General features: G+C 49.9%; 1 protein-coding gene across 9 annotated transcripts in view; it reads left to right on the top strand.

Moving 5' to 3' along the window:
• The window catches only part of LOC105492346 (tensin 3), a 308,210-nt gene that overhangs the window by 93,602 nt on the left and 199,118 nt on the right, over positions 1 to 15,490 (top strand). For 6 of the 9 annotated variants that reach the window (XM_011759351.2, XM_011759360.2, XM_071095157.1 and 3 more), the window contains one exon: positions 11,174 to 11,212. The exons of 1 other annotated variant lie outside the window; for it this stretch is intronic. In XM_011759351.2, coding sequence (XP_011757653.2) covers positions 11,174 to 11,212 — 39 coding nt within the window. Of the gene's footprint in view, positions 1 to 11,051; positions 11,071 to 11,167; positions 11,213 to 15,490 lie in introns of those variants that run through there. 2 more of the 9 variants (XM_011759357.3, XM_071095161.1) reach the window with 2 other exon arrangements.

Here is a 15,490-nt window from a genome sequence, read left to right as displayed (position 1 = left end):
TCCATGATGGCCTGCGCATCAGACACATGGGGCCCAAACCCAGCCTTCCTGCCACTGGCCAAACAGAGTGCTGTGGTAAGGGGCTACCTTCACTGTGGGGTTGCCAGAGCCATGACAGAAAGCCAGCGTAGGGTGGATATGAGATGATGACTCCCTGTCATTCATGAGTGGGATTAGGGATCGCTGGCACACAGTTGGAAAGGGGGCCATTTCTGGTGCCAGTAATTAAGGTCCCCATTCAGTAGGCCCATACAGCTTCTTCAGAGTCAAGTATTTTAACTTGTATGTTAAGCATGAATAAATCAAAGCAAAATCAAAAAGCGTTCCTTCATTTGCTTAGACCTCCAGTTCAGTGGTTTCGGATGTTCATGGTGTCAAGCATAGCATTCGGACCCGTCCTTCTAAGAGCCTGTAGGATCGCTCTCAGGAACTGGCTGTGACTGATGGGGCCATGCACACATCAACATGATCCCGGGCCATCTCTGTAGGATGCGACTCTTGGATTTCACTATCCCACTCAGCCCTGTGGTCCCAGGCACTGGTTCTTCCCTGCCTTCCTCCAGGTGAACAGGGCGGGGTGAGGGACATGTCTGTTTTGCCCTGGTTAAGTATTATCACGAATCAGTCTCATTGCTACAGCCTCATCATCAGAAAGTTGTCTCCGGAAATGCCTAGTCTGAACAATATGGAGTTTGTGTGTCAGGAGAGAGGCAAAGTCTGTATGGCTGGCCGAGATGGCCTTTGGTGGCTCTGCTGCTTTGAAAGGCCGTGTGGTCCCCTCTCACCCCATTCCAATCTAATAGTGTATATTTGATATAGTCTCTTTGTCAAGACTTTCCTGTGATCTTGAGGTTCGCATCCACCCTGTGATGTAGTATTATCCCCATTTCACAGATGAGGAGGAAAATTGAGTTCACAGAGGACAGTCTCCGTAAATTCATCAGAGCCAGCTGGGAGAAGCAGAGGGCGTGCCCTAATTTCAGTCTCTGGATGCAAAGACAGAGCTTTTTCGGTTCTGTCCAGTCACTCTGGGGCTTGAAACAGTATATATATGGTTTAAAATATATGTTTGTTTAAAACTGAAGCTCACATTCAACACCACCACATACTGTGCACGTTCAGCCTGATGCGTTTTTCGGTGAATCGCAGCATAGATGGACGAGAGGCTGCCTCTCTGCCTCTCCACCCACTGGCTGGTGTCCTGGGTCATGTCTCCCAGCCTCGTGCTGAAGCTGCAGTTGCTCTATGCCAGCCTCTTGCCCCCACCATCCGTGGCTGAAATCTCCTCATCTGTGACAGCTCATGGCCTCACTGCTGCTGTTTGCTTTTTCAAGTGCTGATTTCGAGCCCCTTCCCTCCACTTCCCGACACACAGCACTGAAGGATGGCATTCCGGTGCCCGGCACACTCATCTGGGCATGCTGGGGCTGTGTGCATTGCTGGGCACACTATTTCTGTTCCCTGTTGTTGCCTAACAAATCCCCTGTACCCTCAGTGGCTGAAACCAACAAATTGTGATGGATTCGTGAGTTGGCTGGGCAGTGCTTGCTTCATGTGGTGCTATCAGGGGGACAGGGTGGCCAGAAGGTCATAAACGCCCTCATGCCCGTTTCCAACGGTTGGCGCTGGGCACCTTGGTGCCCCCTTGTAGGTGTCTCTGTGCAGCCATTCAGATTTCCCTTCATTATGGGGGCTGGGCCCAAGAATGGGATGCTCCAGGTGAAGGTGGCAACTGCAGCTGCCTAAGGCCAGGCTTCGGAGTTCTGCCATATTCCACTGCTCACAGCAGGCCACAGGGCAAACCCAGGATGAGCCCAGATTCAAGAGGAGCAGGGACAGACTCTACCTCTTGATGGAGGAATGGCAGAATTCCTTTACAGAAGACCTTGTGTGATGCCACCGTCTTTGAAAACACAACCTACTAAACTAATTCAGACTATAGAATGCAGGGATATTATTGTAGAGGTAATCATCAATCTCTTCTAATTAATTAAAATGTAAATTGCTCACAAATGTCAGTGTCAGTACTTTATTACTTTATTATTAATTATAGATGGCCGGTGAGAATTGTAGGCTGATCAGATGTAGCTGGTGAGGAGTGCATGAGTTGGGACCCGGATTTTCCTTGTGGAAATGGATCCAGTAATGTTGATGCAGTGAAATCTTGGCCCTTGATATTATAATGCTCCAATAAAGAGACTGTTCAACAACTCAGTACTACCTTTTAATTTTTCTGCAGTTAAGTTGGATTTATGATTTATGAGTTTTTCTTCCTGTTCTTTTGCAAGCCACTAGCATTTTTTTCAATCACCAGATGTCCTCTTTCTCTTTTTAAAAAGATAAGGCCTAGGACTGTGGTAAGTGTTGGCCTTCGGGGGTCTGTAGACGCTGATTCTGCCTCTGTGGGCCTCTGCTGCACCATGAGATGCTTGGCCTCTCTGCTCAGCCCTGGTCTTGTAAGACAGACTCACTGCAGGAAAGCGTTCAGGCCCCCGAGCGATCCTGTCCTGTGCCCTTTGCTGGGACTTGTGTCTACAGCATGCAAGTGATCCTGAAAGTGTACTTTTCAGCCACTTCGAGAAGCCCCTGGACATTGTTCCAACAATAGGTTCACATTTGATTTCTGATCTGAGACAAATAATGGTGACATAATGGATGCAGGATACTGTGCTTTTGCTTTAAATCTACTATATTCCCTACCAGTGGTAACTTGTTTGCCTGAGGCCAGGGAAGGCCTGGCCCTGCCTTGTGGGCCATGGGCCTCAACTGGGTAAAGGTAGCCAAAGTTAAACAGCTACACAGCCTAAGTAAAGGAATAAAAAACAAGGTTCCGGAAGGTTCAGCTAAGCCCATCTGGGATAGGGGCACAACTCTTTTCTCTAAAAATTATTAGATTCCATAGAGCTGGATTGAAAAGGGAAACTGAGACCCCCAGAGGTGAGGAGAGCCGAGACCAAGCCGAGGCCAAGGACTGGGGAAGACTGGGCCTTTCTTTTTTCTTTTTGCTATGCCACAAACATGATCTTCACTAGCTGCCTGTTAACTGTAAGGAAAAATATAATGACCTGATTCCAGGAATTTTCCTTCTCTTTCTCTCCGCTCCTGTCCGTTCTTAGCCCGCAGGCTGAGAAGGTTTAATTGCGTCTGCTGGGCGGGTGTTTTCTCATGGGGATTAGAGCAGGCCAAATTGGGCTTTAACGCTTAGTGGGATAACAGAGCTTCCTGAGGAATGTGAACCTAATTAGGGATTCCAGGGTCAAGCCTGACAAAGGAGACACAGAAGCAAAGTTAGGGCAAGCTCTTGAAGGAAGGAAAGAAAGTTAATAAAGTCTCGAATGTCCTCATTTTGTACTGCCGTTCTTTGTATAGATACGCTGTTGTTTGCAGGCTTGTGTTGAAAGTCTGACCCTAGGCCTCTCTTCAACCCTCCACGGAGCCCCCTGTCCCCAGGCACCATTGGAAGAGCATCCTTGAATGATGAGTAAGGCCACCTTTGGCTTGTCAGGAGCCCCCGGCCTCACCTGGGGGACCCAGCTCCTGTTGGTGTGCCCAGAACGTTCTGTGTGGACCTGACGTCTCCACCGGTCCTATCAGACCTTTGATTGTTAGTGCTGGGGGGTTGAATTTTATTCCCCCAAATTCAAATGTTGAAGTCCAAATCCCCAGAACCTCAGAATGTGGCAGGATTTGGAGATAAGGTCTTTAAAGAGGTAATTAGGTTAACATAGGGTCATTAGGGTGGGCCTAATCCAGTATGACTGGTGTCCTTAGAAAGACCAGGACACAGACACACACAAGGAATAGCCATGTGAGGACACGGGAGAAGGTGGCCATCTGCAGGCCCGGGAGAGAGGCCTCAGGAGGAACTACCCTGCCCACATCTTCTCAGCCTCCTAGCCTCCAGGGCTACGGGAGGATAAACGGCTGTGGTGTTAGCTGCGCGTTCTGTGGTATGTTGTTACGGCAGCCGCCCCCCACCCGAGCTAAGACTGTTGGTTATCTAAGCAGATAAAACACTTGGGTCAGTGTCAGCACTGGGAATGAGCAGACTTTCCTTTTGTGATTATTCTCCTCACCCTGCCCTTATAATAGACGATAATAATGGTAATACAAACACATGAACAATGCATCCGTTTTCAATCTTAACTAATGGGTGAATTAAAGATCTTGCTATTTTATTGATCAGTAACATACAATGTAGGAAGTCAAAGCTGTGATATAACAGAAGTACCCCTTCGTAAAAGCTTCACCCTCCTTGCAACCAAGCTGCTACTTGGTGTAGAGATTAGAGAAGAGTCCCAATCCCCAATTATATCATAAGGTCCTGGTGGTCAGCAAATATTTGGCATCCGTATCTGTTTTTCCCTGGCTAGTTCAGGGCCTCAGAGGTAGGTTACCTCTGACTGTTTTTATGACTTAGGAAAGAAAATACTGCCATCTTGGCATCATCATGAAGTGTCTTTAAAAATAGTTGTTTTTGTTAAGATAAAACAAAAGGAAACTTCATTTCTGAGTCTTTGCAACTTAGAGTTAAAATTATTATGATTAAAGTAATTTTATGTGTGATAGAACTTGTGCATAAGGTGATGTCTCTGTATTTGACTTAACTCAGTGTGTTGCTTTCTCCCTTGTCTGCAAGGTTTGGCAAGGTCAGTGGCTGGCCCGTTTGTCTCTACTCAGTTTCCGCTTATTTTGCACCTGGATGCTGGTGGTGTGTGGTGGTGTGCATTTGTGGAACGCGTTTCATTACTGTGGGTTGGTACTGTTGAGCTGATCCTCCCCTCCAGAATCCTGACATGAGCAAGGTTTGCCCAGGCCTGCTTGATACCACAGTAGAGACTTCACCTGTGGACAGAATGACCTAGAGAACAAGCAGGAAGAAACGATTAGAGGAGCCCAAGCCTCCAGGCTTTCCCTGTAGTGGCTGCTTGTGTAAAAGCATACTTGACACTTGAGGGTGCTCGCTTCAGTTCCTTTTTTTTTTTTTTCGAGACGGAGTCTTGCTCTGTCACCCAGGCTGGATTGCAGTGGCACCATCCCAGCTCACTGCAACCTCCTGGTTCAAGCAATTCTCCTGCCTCGGCCTCCTGAGTAGCTGGGATTACAGGCACGTGCCACCACGCCCTGCTAAGTTTTGTATTTTTAGTAGAGATGGGGTTTCGCCATGTTGGCCAGGCTAGTCTGGAGCTCCTGACCTCAGGTGATCCGCCCACCTCGGCCTCTCAAAGTGCTGGGATTACAGGCTTGAGCCACTGCGCCCGGCGTCTCTTCAGTCCTTACTTCATGTTTCTGTGAGGTTCTGGGAAGCTGATTCACGCGACCCACCATGACTGGAATTTTTGATGATTTGGAACAGATAGAATTAAATTTTACCTTTATTCTCTTTATACAGGATATGTATGTTTATACAGAATATGTAGTGCATCTGTTATACCCACACGGTTTTAGAGAATCTGATGGAAAAATGTCACTTTCTATATGGCTGTTTACAAAATGAAATTTAATAAGAAACAACAATAAAAGCTGAGTTCGGAGTTTTATTGTGTTCATCAAAAGGAAAACAATGTCTATCAAGCACAAGGAGAACTGAGTTGTCCTTCATTTCTCCCAGGACTCAGATCTCCCAGAAGTAAGCAGAGAGGGATTGGTTCAGGTTTGAAGAGTTGATGTCACTCCTTACTGAGGAAAGTCTGCACCTGAGGCCCTGTGTCTGTCAGCACTGAGGGTGATGGTGGTGGGACCGGTGCACCATGGGTGAAAGCACTTTCTAAGGCAGAATGTGCTTGTTGGCTGAAGTGCTTTCATTCACTTGGGGGATGGAACTGCAGGGCTGAGCTTTGTTGTGTGTGCACACACACAAACACACAGAGATACATACAGATATACACCCACACACAGAGAAACACACAGACACACTCTCACGTCGATACACTCACATGAGGCATAGGTGCACATAGAAACACACAGAGACACACTTACAAAACTCACGGTTTCAAACATGCACATTCATACGTTCTCACAAGCACACACGCTCACACCCACCACACTTTTACACTCCCATGCACACAACACTGACTCATCCGCTCATACGCAAACTCACAACACTCTCAAACTTACACACAAAATAATACTTTTTCAGATATCCACAGTAAAATATGCCTAGTCAAACACAGACACCACCACATGGATACAGTCAGCCACACTCACACACCCACACTCACCCACACTCACACTCACCCACACTCACACATACGCTCACCCACACACTCACATTCCCAAGGACACAGTCATGACGTGGTGGCCAGCCTTTGCCCCTCTGCCCCTCTGTCCTGTGGACCTGCAGGTTTGGAGACAAGGTTATTGATGCCAGTGTACCCAGGCACCCACGTAGCCAGGTGTGGGGCGGGCACAGCAGTGTTTGTTTGTGGTTTCCTTGGGAACAGTTGATTAGGTCCCAGGATAGCCGAAAGCAGGCCATAAAGAGGCTCTCAAACAGGTTTCATAGAGGGGCCCTCGCCACCACCATGGGAGGGACGGATCCCGGGGATGCCACAGCCCATGGCTTTTGTCCCACAGCCCATGACCCACTGCCTTCTCTCCAGCCTTCTGTAGCTGCTAACGGGAGCTGCTCTGCCCCCTTCTTTGTCTCACTGTTGTCACCTCTTGTCACCCTAACCCCTGAGGGAGTTGCTCATTATGAGAGGGTGCAGCTCCTATCAGGAGGGGAGTCTGGAGCTGGGGCACCAGCTGGCGTCATCTCTGTGAGAGTTCCCGTGGCTGGCACTGGCCATCTCTGAGACGCAGCTTCTCATACACAGAGTGGGGGCTCTCTGGCCTTATTGTGAGGGCTACAGAGAAAGACCTGCAGATGGGGCACTGTTCCATGTTTAGCTGATTTGAGTCCACACATTGGATGAGCCGTGGGCCTCCCCGGGAGTGCGCCTTGACTGCCTGGTTCTTGTCTCATCCTCTCACGCCCCTGCGGCTCACTCAGCATCACGTTACAGAGCAGGCAAAGCGCAAGGCCAGTGGGTGCCCACCTAGACCCTTGGCCATGCCACCGCACACATTCCAGTCATGCTGGCGGTGCACTGATGGGGCCAGGCGCAGCTCAGAGGCTCCTGGTTAACATCTGCAGGACAGTCTCAGGGGATGCAGTGTGCCGGGACCCTCCCAGCCCTGCAGTGTTGGGTGGCTACACTGTCTCTGAATAAGTCAAACTGGCATGTTAAGAACATAAGTGCTAAAGCAGTGTCAGCTTCTTTGTGCCAAGGAAGGCTAAACCCACCTGGAGTTGGCCCCAACCCACAGTGCTTCCCTCTATTCAGTGAAAAGAGTGAAAGAACCCCACAGTGCTGGGGAATGTGTGATCAGAGCTGGAGTTTGAGGTGAGGAGAGCAAGCAGGTGTGCCTCACTCCCTTACCTGGCTCCATCCACAGGAGATGCCCTCCTGATGCATGGGAGGCGGGGCAGCCTGTAGATCAGCGGAGCAGGCTCAGTGGAGAGCTGTGTGCGCTCTGGTGGGAATGCAGCTCTGCCCACGGAAGCACTGTGCTTCTGCCTCTGCTAAGGCTGAAGAACAGCAAGTGACACCTGACTGTCCAGCAAAAGCAGCTGATCGCACCGCTGCACAGTCCCCATAGGTTCCTTGGTGCTGAGCAGGCCGGCGTGAGCATCCCCAGCCCGGCCGCCTCGTCCCATGGTTCTGTCTGTGGTCAGCTTACCTGCCTTAGTATAAGAGAGGAAAAGTGTGACGGAAATACAATGTCTTTTCAGGAACTTCCTGTCCTGGAATATGGTTTTAGCCACATTGAAGGAACAAGTGCCCTCCGTGTTCACTTGGTCATGGTTTTTACTAAATTAGATGTTTGCACTTAGAGAAACAATGAGTTTTCTCTTTATTAACAGGTAATTCTTTGCCTCTAGAATGTCCCCCTTCCCTCTGGTTGGTGTTCCATGAGCATTTTTATTTGCAAATCCACTCTCACAAAAGGTCTTTCCTGAGACATTTTTGTCTGTATTTTGTAACAGCACATATGCGAACAGACAGTAGGGCCTGTGACCGATTCTCTTGGAAGAGAGGACTAAGTTCGGTAGGATGCGAATGTGGAGGCTCAGGGCAAGGCTGCCTACCATTTGCTCTGCAGAACCTGGGAGCTGCTCACCCCCCACTGTTCCCCAGCTCACTTTCTTAAAAACGATTCATTTTATGCAGTTTCTATTACGTGAGCCGTAAGCTCTGTGGGGTTGGGGACCAGTCTTCTTCTTTTCCAAGTGAAGTCCTGGCAGGAGAAGACTGTCAGTGAAAATGTGCGGGACAAGTGATGGATGGAGTTCGGGCGTGCCAATTCCAGAGCCCCTTAGCCATGTAAGCCGTGGATGATCTGGGGCGAGATGGGACTCAGGCAGTCCCGCCTTACACAGCTCACCTCTCCTTTTCTGTAGGACATCCTGGGGCCAGGCCAGGTGGTGGGCAGTTATTGCACCCCGTCTGGCCATAGAGGGATGTGGGAACACACAGACCTGGCTTTTGGACTAAATCCTTAAGTTACTGCTGTCTTTAAAACTCAAGTTTCTGACATTGCACAGGGCTTTTCTTTTCATTGTCTCAACAAACGCATGCTTCCATACAATGAATTTTAAAAATGTATTATAGACTTTATTTTTAAGGGAGTTTTAGATTGATACAAAAATTGGACACACTCAGGCCGGGTGCGGTGGCTCACGCCTGTAATCCCAACACTTTGGGAGGCCAAGGCGGGTGGATCACGAGGTCAGGAGATTGAGACCATCCTGGCTAACACAGTGAAACCCCGTCTTTACTAAAAATACAAAAAATTAGCCGGGCATGGTGGCAGGCGCCTGTAGTCCCAGCTACTCGGGAGGCTGAGGCAGGAGAATGGCGAGAACCTGGGAGGCGGAGCTTGCAGTGAGCTGAGATCACGCCACTGCACTCTAGCCTGGGCAACAGAACAAGACTCCGTGTCAAAAAAAAAAAAAAAAAAAATTGGACACACTCTTCTTCCTCTCCATATGTAAACATCTTCCATTCCTGTGGTACATTTGTTACACTTGATTAGCCAATATTGATACAGTCTTAGTAACCAGAGCCCTTTGTTTACATTAGGATTCTCTCCTCGTGTTGTACATTCTGTGGGTTTAGACAAATGCAGAATGACGTGCATCCATCATTACAGTATCAAGCAGAATAGCTTCATGGCCTTAAAGAGTCTCTGTGCTCTGCCTGTTCCTCTCTCCCTTCTAATCCCTTTCACTGACCTTTTCACTGTCCCACAGTTTTGCCTTTTCCAGAATGTCACAGAGTTGAAATCATACAGTATGTGGCCTTTTCACAGTGGCTTCTTTCACTTAGTAATATGCATTTAAGTTTCCTCTTTGTGTTTTCCTGCCTTCATAGCTCATTTCTTTTTGTCACGCTTGATATGCCATTGCAGGAATGCTGACAGTGAGTTTGAAAGGCAGGGGCCCTGATTCTTTGCACATTTCTTGCCTGCATGTCACATGTGGAGTGAGGCAACAAGATGCATGTGTGCGCTGAGTAGATACCATGCTTGGGGGGAGTTAAGTCACACCACTCTGTTAACCATTGGGTCTCCTTGTCTGGCTGTTTCCACCATCCTGTAAGGTTTTGTTTGTGACTCCCTCTGTTTCCAAAGCCGTTTTTGTTTTGTTTTGCTTTACATGTATTTGTTTACTTATTCTCTCATGCATTCATCAAACTTTAATGTACACACATGTAGTTGAGGACACACAAATGGAAAAGGTGTATTCCTGCTGGCCAGCTGCTATGAGTGTGTAGGGGACAGCTAGTTCATGGTGGGGCCAGGGGCCCTGAGAGAGGACCCCTGCCCCAGACATCCGTCTGAGTCAGAGCCCTGGTGGAGTAATCATGTGTCCCAGACACAGGAACGACCATGTGTCACATACTCCCTAAGGACCGGACTGCGTAAGATAAGCAAGAGGCTATAAATAGTTGTCCTGGCAAGAGCCAAGGCCATGCCACCACCCACCCCAAACCACAAGGACAATTAGTCAGATCTCTGAGATTCTCTAAGATTCTCCTTCCATTGCACATTTTCAGAAAACTCTTTGAGAAGGCAGTTGCCAGGGATCTGGAGGGGGCAGTGCCAGGAGAAAGCTAAGGAGTGAGGTCACTCACCAGGAGCCGAATCCTGTTTGCTGGCGCCTGGCTCCTAAGGGGCCCCCCAGAGCAGCACAATGCCAGTCTGGCCCCCTTAGTCCCTGTCCTCAGGGAGAGCTCTGTGCCTGTGAGTGGGGCCCCTGCCCTGTGCCAGCCACTCTTCTGAGCTCCTCACATGCCGTCTCTTAATTCTCACGGTGACCTTGCCCGGAAGGCACTATTGTTACCTGTAGTTTTCAGATGTGGAAACTGAGGCCCGGAGAGATTAAAGGCCAAGGTCCCGTGGCTAGTAAGTGGTGGCGATCCTTCCCAAGGTGGGGTCTTTGCCCTGCAGGACTGGTGGCTCCTTGTGCCTGTAACTAACTGCCTCTCCTGACCGTGTTTGAGCCGCCTCGCCTCCCTTGCTTTCTTTGTCTTTCCCAGGGAGCTCTCGGTCTTCATAGACTCTGATGGAGTCAAAGTCTCCTCTCCCATCTCTTGTGCCGAATGGAATAACCACGCTGACATTGCCACATTCAGACTCTTTTCAGTTCTACTTGTAGAAATAGTTCTAGAAAAAGTGGCCCCTTGTGTAGAGAATGCATGCCCCTGGGTGAGGATGGGAGGAGTAGGGGCTTGAAGACTGCCAGGGAGAGCCTTCCACCTCCTTCTCTGGGCCCCACTCCCAAGCTCCCCAAACACGGACCGACTCGGAAGTTTCCATCCTCGAGGTCTACCAGTTCTTTGTGCAAGTAGGGGCTAAATTTTGTATCTATGAGTGATTTGCATTTTTCTTGAAGGGGAGGTCCCATGGTTTCCATGACATTAGCAAAAAGGACAGGGACTTTCCAAAAGTGAACAAACCCCTGGACTCTCTTAACTAAATCTTGTCAGTCTTGATCTGCTACAGCTTTGTGGTCGGAGTGAGGTTAGAGACAGTTTCATTCAGCCTTTGGGAGCCTGGCTTGATTATGATGCTAATTTTTTCCTGGAGAATCCATTTGCTTATCTGTTTCTTCTGTCTTTGAAAGGTGGTGATTCCCTGCGGTGTGCAAGCCGGACTGAAACAGGTAAGCCCTTTGCATTTCTTTGGCTCCATTGTTCTATCCTGTGGGACTAAGTCCTTTCTTGAAGCTGGGCCCTCTTTGGGGATCTTTTGGCTTCCTCTAGGATCCATGCCCTCCCTTTGACCTGTAGCTTTCATTCCCAAGGCTCTCTCTGAGGAGGTTGACCATGCTGCACTGGCCATTTGCATGGTTTTTTAGAGAAGAAGATCCGCTGTGCCTTTGCGGGAGCTGCCTTTCTATCAGTAATAGTTACCTTCGGAGCGAATCTCCCCAGGCTGAGTTTCCTTGGCTATAAAGTGAAGACAGCACAAGTCTGTTGTCTTAGTGATAAAAACCTGGAGAGTGAGGGTGCCTAGGTCGCCGGGTGGCAGTGGACAATGTCGTGTAGTGGTTTGTAGACTGACATCCAACTCTGACAAATACTGGGTGTGTGTGTGTGTGTGTGTGTTCAAATCGGATTGATTTGTAAATACAGTAGCACTTTCTGTTTGGCTTGTGATTAGGCAAATTTAAATTGCTGTCTGCTTTTCAAATGCAGCTCCTTGGAAGGTCGTGGTACCTCCTGGTGTTTTATTTGCCTCCACCCTTTGGAGCTAAGGGGGTGAATCTTTGTTTCTGAGGGCTTATTGCAGGATTCTGAGGGCTTGCAGGATAACTGAAAGGCTCACTGTGCCTAGACAGTAGGACACAGGACCCTCTTCTCTCACTGCAAATCAGAAGCGACTCCCTGGGAGGGAGATGGGAAGCTGCGTCTTGCTGCTGGGGAAGTGTGTGCAGGTTCGGCCTCCCCGGTGGGGTAGGGAAACAGGTGCGCCGTGGTTCCTCGTGGATGTCTGTCAGGTGTGCTGTTGCCCGTACTTCTCAAGCAGGGCAGGGCTTACTGCCCTCGGCTCCCCCTAGCTTCACCATACACAGAATCTGGGGTGTTGTGCTGGAGATTTGGCAGTCTTCTGGGTTGTGAGCCTGGCGACCTCCAGACATGGAAGTGGCTAACTGCCTCTGTCTTGTGGTGCAGTAGGACATCCTTCCCCAGGCTCGGCCAGCGGCGCCTGTGTGGCAGCTTCCCTGCTCTGATGAAGTCGAGATCAGATCCTGGCTGCAGTGACTGGGCTCTGCTCTTGCCCCCTGCCCTCCTGAGCCTTGGTTTCCTCCTTAAGCCATTGGGCATGGGGGCGGCTCTCTAACCTCATCACTTGAGTGGCCGAGCCCTGCCCTCTCCCCCTGCCGACCTGAGCCTCAGTTTTCTCCTTTACGCAGTGGCCATAGGGGTGCTCTCTAACCTAGCTGCGGATGAAAGAAGAGGGACTATGGGCTCAGGCCTGTCACAGAAGCCTGGTCACAGGCAGGGTGCCCTTATTATGCTCCTTTTAATGCTGTCACGTGGTGTGGTCTCTTGGCTTCTGGAAGAGCACAGTATGCATTTGAGGTCATAGGAACATGAAAAAAATCTCACTCAGAAACCTAAAATATTGAGAAACTTTGAAAAACATGTTGCAGCATCAAGAGCTGAGGCCATCCGGGGTGGGCGCCTGCCCGGCCGTCCTTGCTGGCCTCAGCTGTGTCCCCAGGCCTGTGATCCACTCTCACTCCATTCTTCTGTAGCACTCACCGCCGACGGGGGGTAGGGTGGGGCAGCGGGGGGAGTGGGGGGACTTGGGGGAGTGTCTTTGCATTTGGTTTTGACAGGCTGCGGTTTGTGACCGATTTCCTCAGGCTTGTCACAGGCCCCAGGAGCCCGGGGCTGAAGCCCAGGTGGTCCCAGAGCTGTGTGCCTGTCCCAAGGCCCTGGCTGAAGCCTGTTTTCCTGGTGGCAGCTGAGGCTCTCCCACCTTGCAGACAGTTCCTTGCCCTCAGATTTGTTGGAGAGCCCTGGACATCAGAGGCACCAGAGGGCTAAAGCCGTGTGCCGGGTCTAAAGACGCGGGTTGCAGGGCTGTCAACAGCCGGGACAGGCCAGAGCCCCATCCTGGCTGCTTAGATGTTGTCACTGTGCCCCCTGGAGCCCAGGGTCCCAGAGAGGAGTCTTCAGTCTCCTGGAACACAGCCCTCCCCCTGCATCAGGACACGGCCTCCCTGTTAATCTTTTCACAGGTGTGGTTGCTAAGCGATCTGGCTCTTCTAGCCCAGCCTGGCTCCTGCCCATTCCCCTTGCTGCTGTGTGTGTGTGTGTGTGTGTGTGTGTGTGTGTGTATTATGTATGTAATTGTTTTAAGTATATGAATACACACATGCATGCAGTTGTTATATGTATATGAATAGACATGCATGTTATGCATGTAATTATAGGTATACGAACACATGCATGCATGTTATACATGTAATTGTTATATGCACACAAATGAATATGTACGTGTTATACATGTGTCAGCACATGAATACATACATGTGCCATACATACGAGTGTTATGTATGTGAATATATATATATTAGGTATGTAGTCTTTATATGTGAGTGTATATGTGTCATGTAATTGTTAATCTGAATGTTTCTATGCATATATTATGTATATAAATATTACATATGTGAATGTATGTATCTTGTATGTAATTGTTATGTGTGTAGGTTTCGAATGTAGTTGTTAATATATCTGAGTGTATATGTATATGTGGATAATGTAATTGTTACCTGTGTGTGAATGTATGGATGTGTTTATTATGTATGTGAGTTTATGTGTATGTGAATGTGTGTGTGTGTGTGTGCATTTCCCTGAGACGAACATGTGTGAGTCCACTCCGTACTAAGCTCTCTGTGGCCTTTTCAAATTGCCTTGACCAGATGGCCTCCAGGTGTGGTCCCTGGACCTGCAGCCTTAGCATTGCCTGGGCACCTATAGAAATGCACATTCTCAGGCCCCAGCCCAGACCTGTTGAATCAGGAACTCGCACTGGAGCCCAGTGATCAGTGCTTTAACAAACCCTCTGGCAAGGTTGATCAGCTCAAGTGTGGGAATCCTGGCTGTGAGCTGAAACTGGGGCAGGGATCAGCCTGTGGGCGTGCAGTCAGGGGTGGCCTTGGCAATGCCTGCCTTTTGGGCTGCTCTCCCCATGTGGTGGTGTGGGGCCATCCGGGGTGGGCGCCTGCCCGGCCATCCTTGCTGGCCTCAGCTGTGTCCCCAGGTCTGTGGTCCACTCTCACTCCATTCTTCTGTGGCACTCACCCCCATGGGTGGGTGCGGTGGCGGGTGGCGTGGGGGAGCTTGGGGGCGTGTCTTTATGCTTGGTTTTGACAGGCTGCGGTTTGTGACTGATTTCCTCAGGTTTGTCATAGGCCCCGGTGGCCCCAGAGCTGTGTGCCTGTCCCGAGGTCCTAGCTGAAACCTGTTTTCCTGGTGGTAGCTGAGGCTCTCCCAGCTCGTAGACAGTCCCTTGCCATCAGATTTGTTGGTGAGCCTTTGATGCCAAGACACCCGGTTCCCTCACATCTTTATTTTGCATGGAGCTTTCTCCCCTGAACAGGGCAGTGCTGTCTTCCTCCTGGCGTGGAGGAGTAAATGGAAGGATGGATGTGGCAGCCCAGCCCGGCCTGAGCACTCTTCTGCCTCCCTGCTGGGTGGCCTTGTAGAAGCAGACCCTCCTATTTAGTGGAGCTCGGGCGGCAGGGTTTCCACCTGCACAGTGTGGCTTCTCAGGGCAGAAAGCACAGAATCTTTTTCTTCTTTCCTGATCCTGTCTGGGCTGAGTCTTCTGGCACTGTGATCCCTGGCATTTTGGATGGGCATGAAATTGCTTTCAGATAATACTGACATCCCTGATGTCACCTGGGGTGTCACTGTGCCCTGTGGGACCTGGCCAGGTCACCTGATAGCTGTTTTTTTTTTTTTCTTTGTTACCATTCATTGAGTACCTATTCTGTCTCAGATGCCCTGCCCTCCCTCACCTGCTGGAGCTCAGAAAAGTGAAGAAACTCCCACATTACCCAGACACTAAGTGGCTTCTGTTCTCTGGGGTGTCAGTGCCCCTGCATGGCCCTCTGTGACCTGCCCTCAGACCTGGCTGCCCTTCTGCTCTGTCCTGTGCTGGAGGCCCCTCCCACACCTGGAGTTCACCTGGCACCTGTACCCACCCCCAGCGCCTGCCTTTGCTCTGTAGCTAACCTGAGGGGCGTGACCCCTTTGGAGAGGTTCTAGAATAGCTTCATCCCAGCATGTTTTATCGAGGTGAGCTGCCGGGTCTGTCAAAATTCCTGGAGTTGCACTGGCTGAGGGCATGATTGTTTTGAATCCCTTGGGCCTAATTCCCTGGTGGGGCAGAAGGAAGGCGGTGATGAACCATGCCAGTGGTT

The sequence above is a fragment of the Macaca nemestrina genome, chromosome 4, assembly GCF_043159975.1.
Source record: "Macaca nemestrina isolate mMacNem1 chromosome 4, mMacNem.hap1, whole genome shotgun sequence".
Taxonomy (NCBI): domain Eukaryota; kingdom Metazoa; phylum Chordata; class Mammalia; order Primates; family Cercopithecidae; genus Macaca; species Macaca nemestrina.
This window is presented reverse-complemented; position numbering and strand designations above follow the sequence as displayed.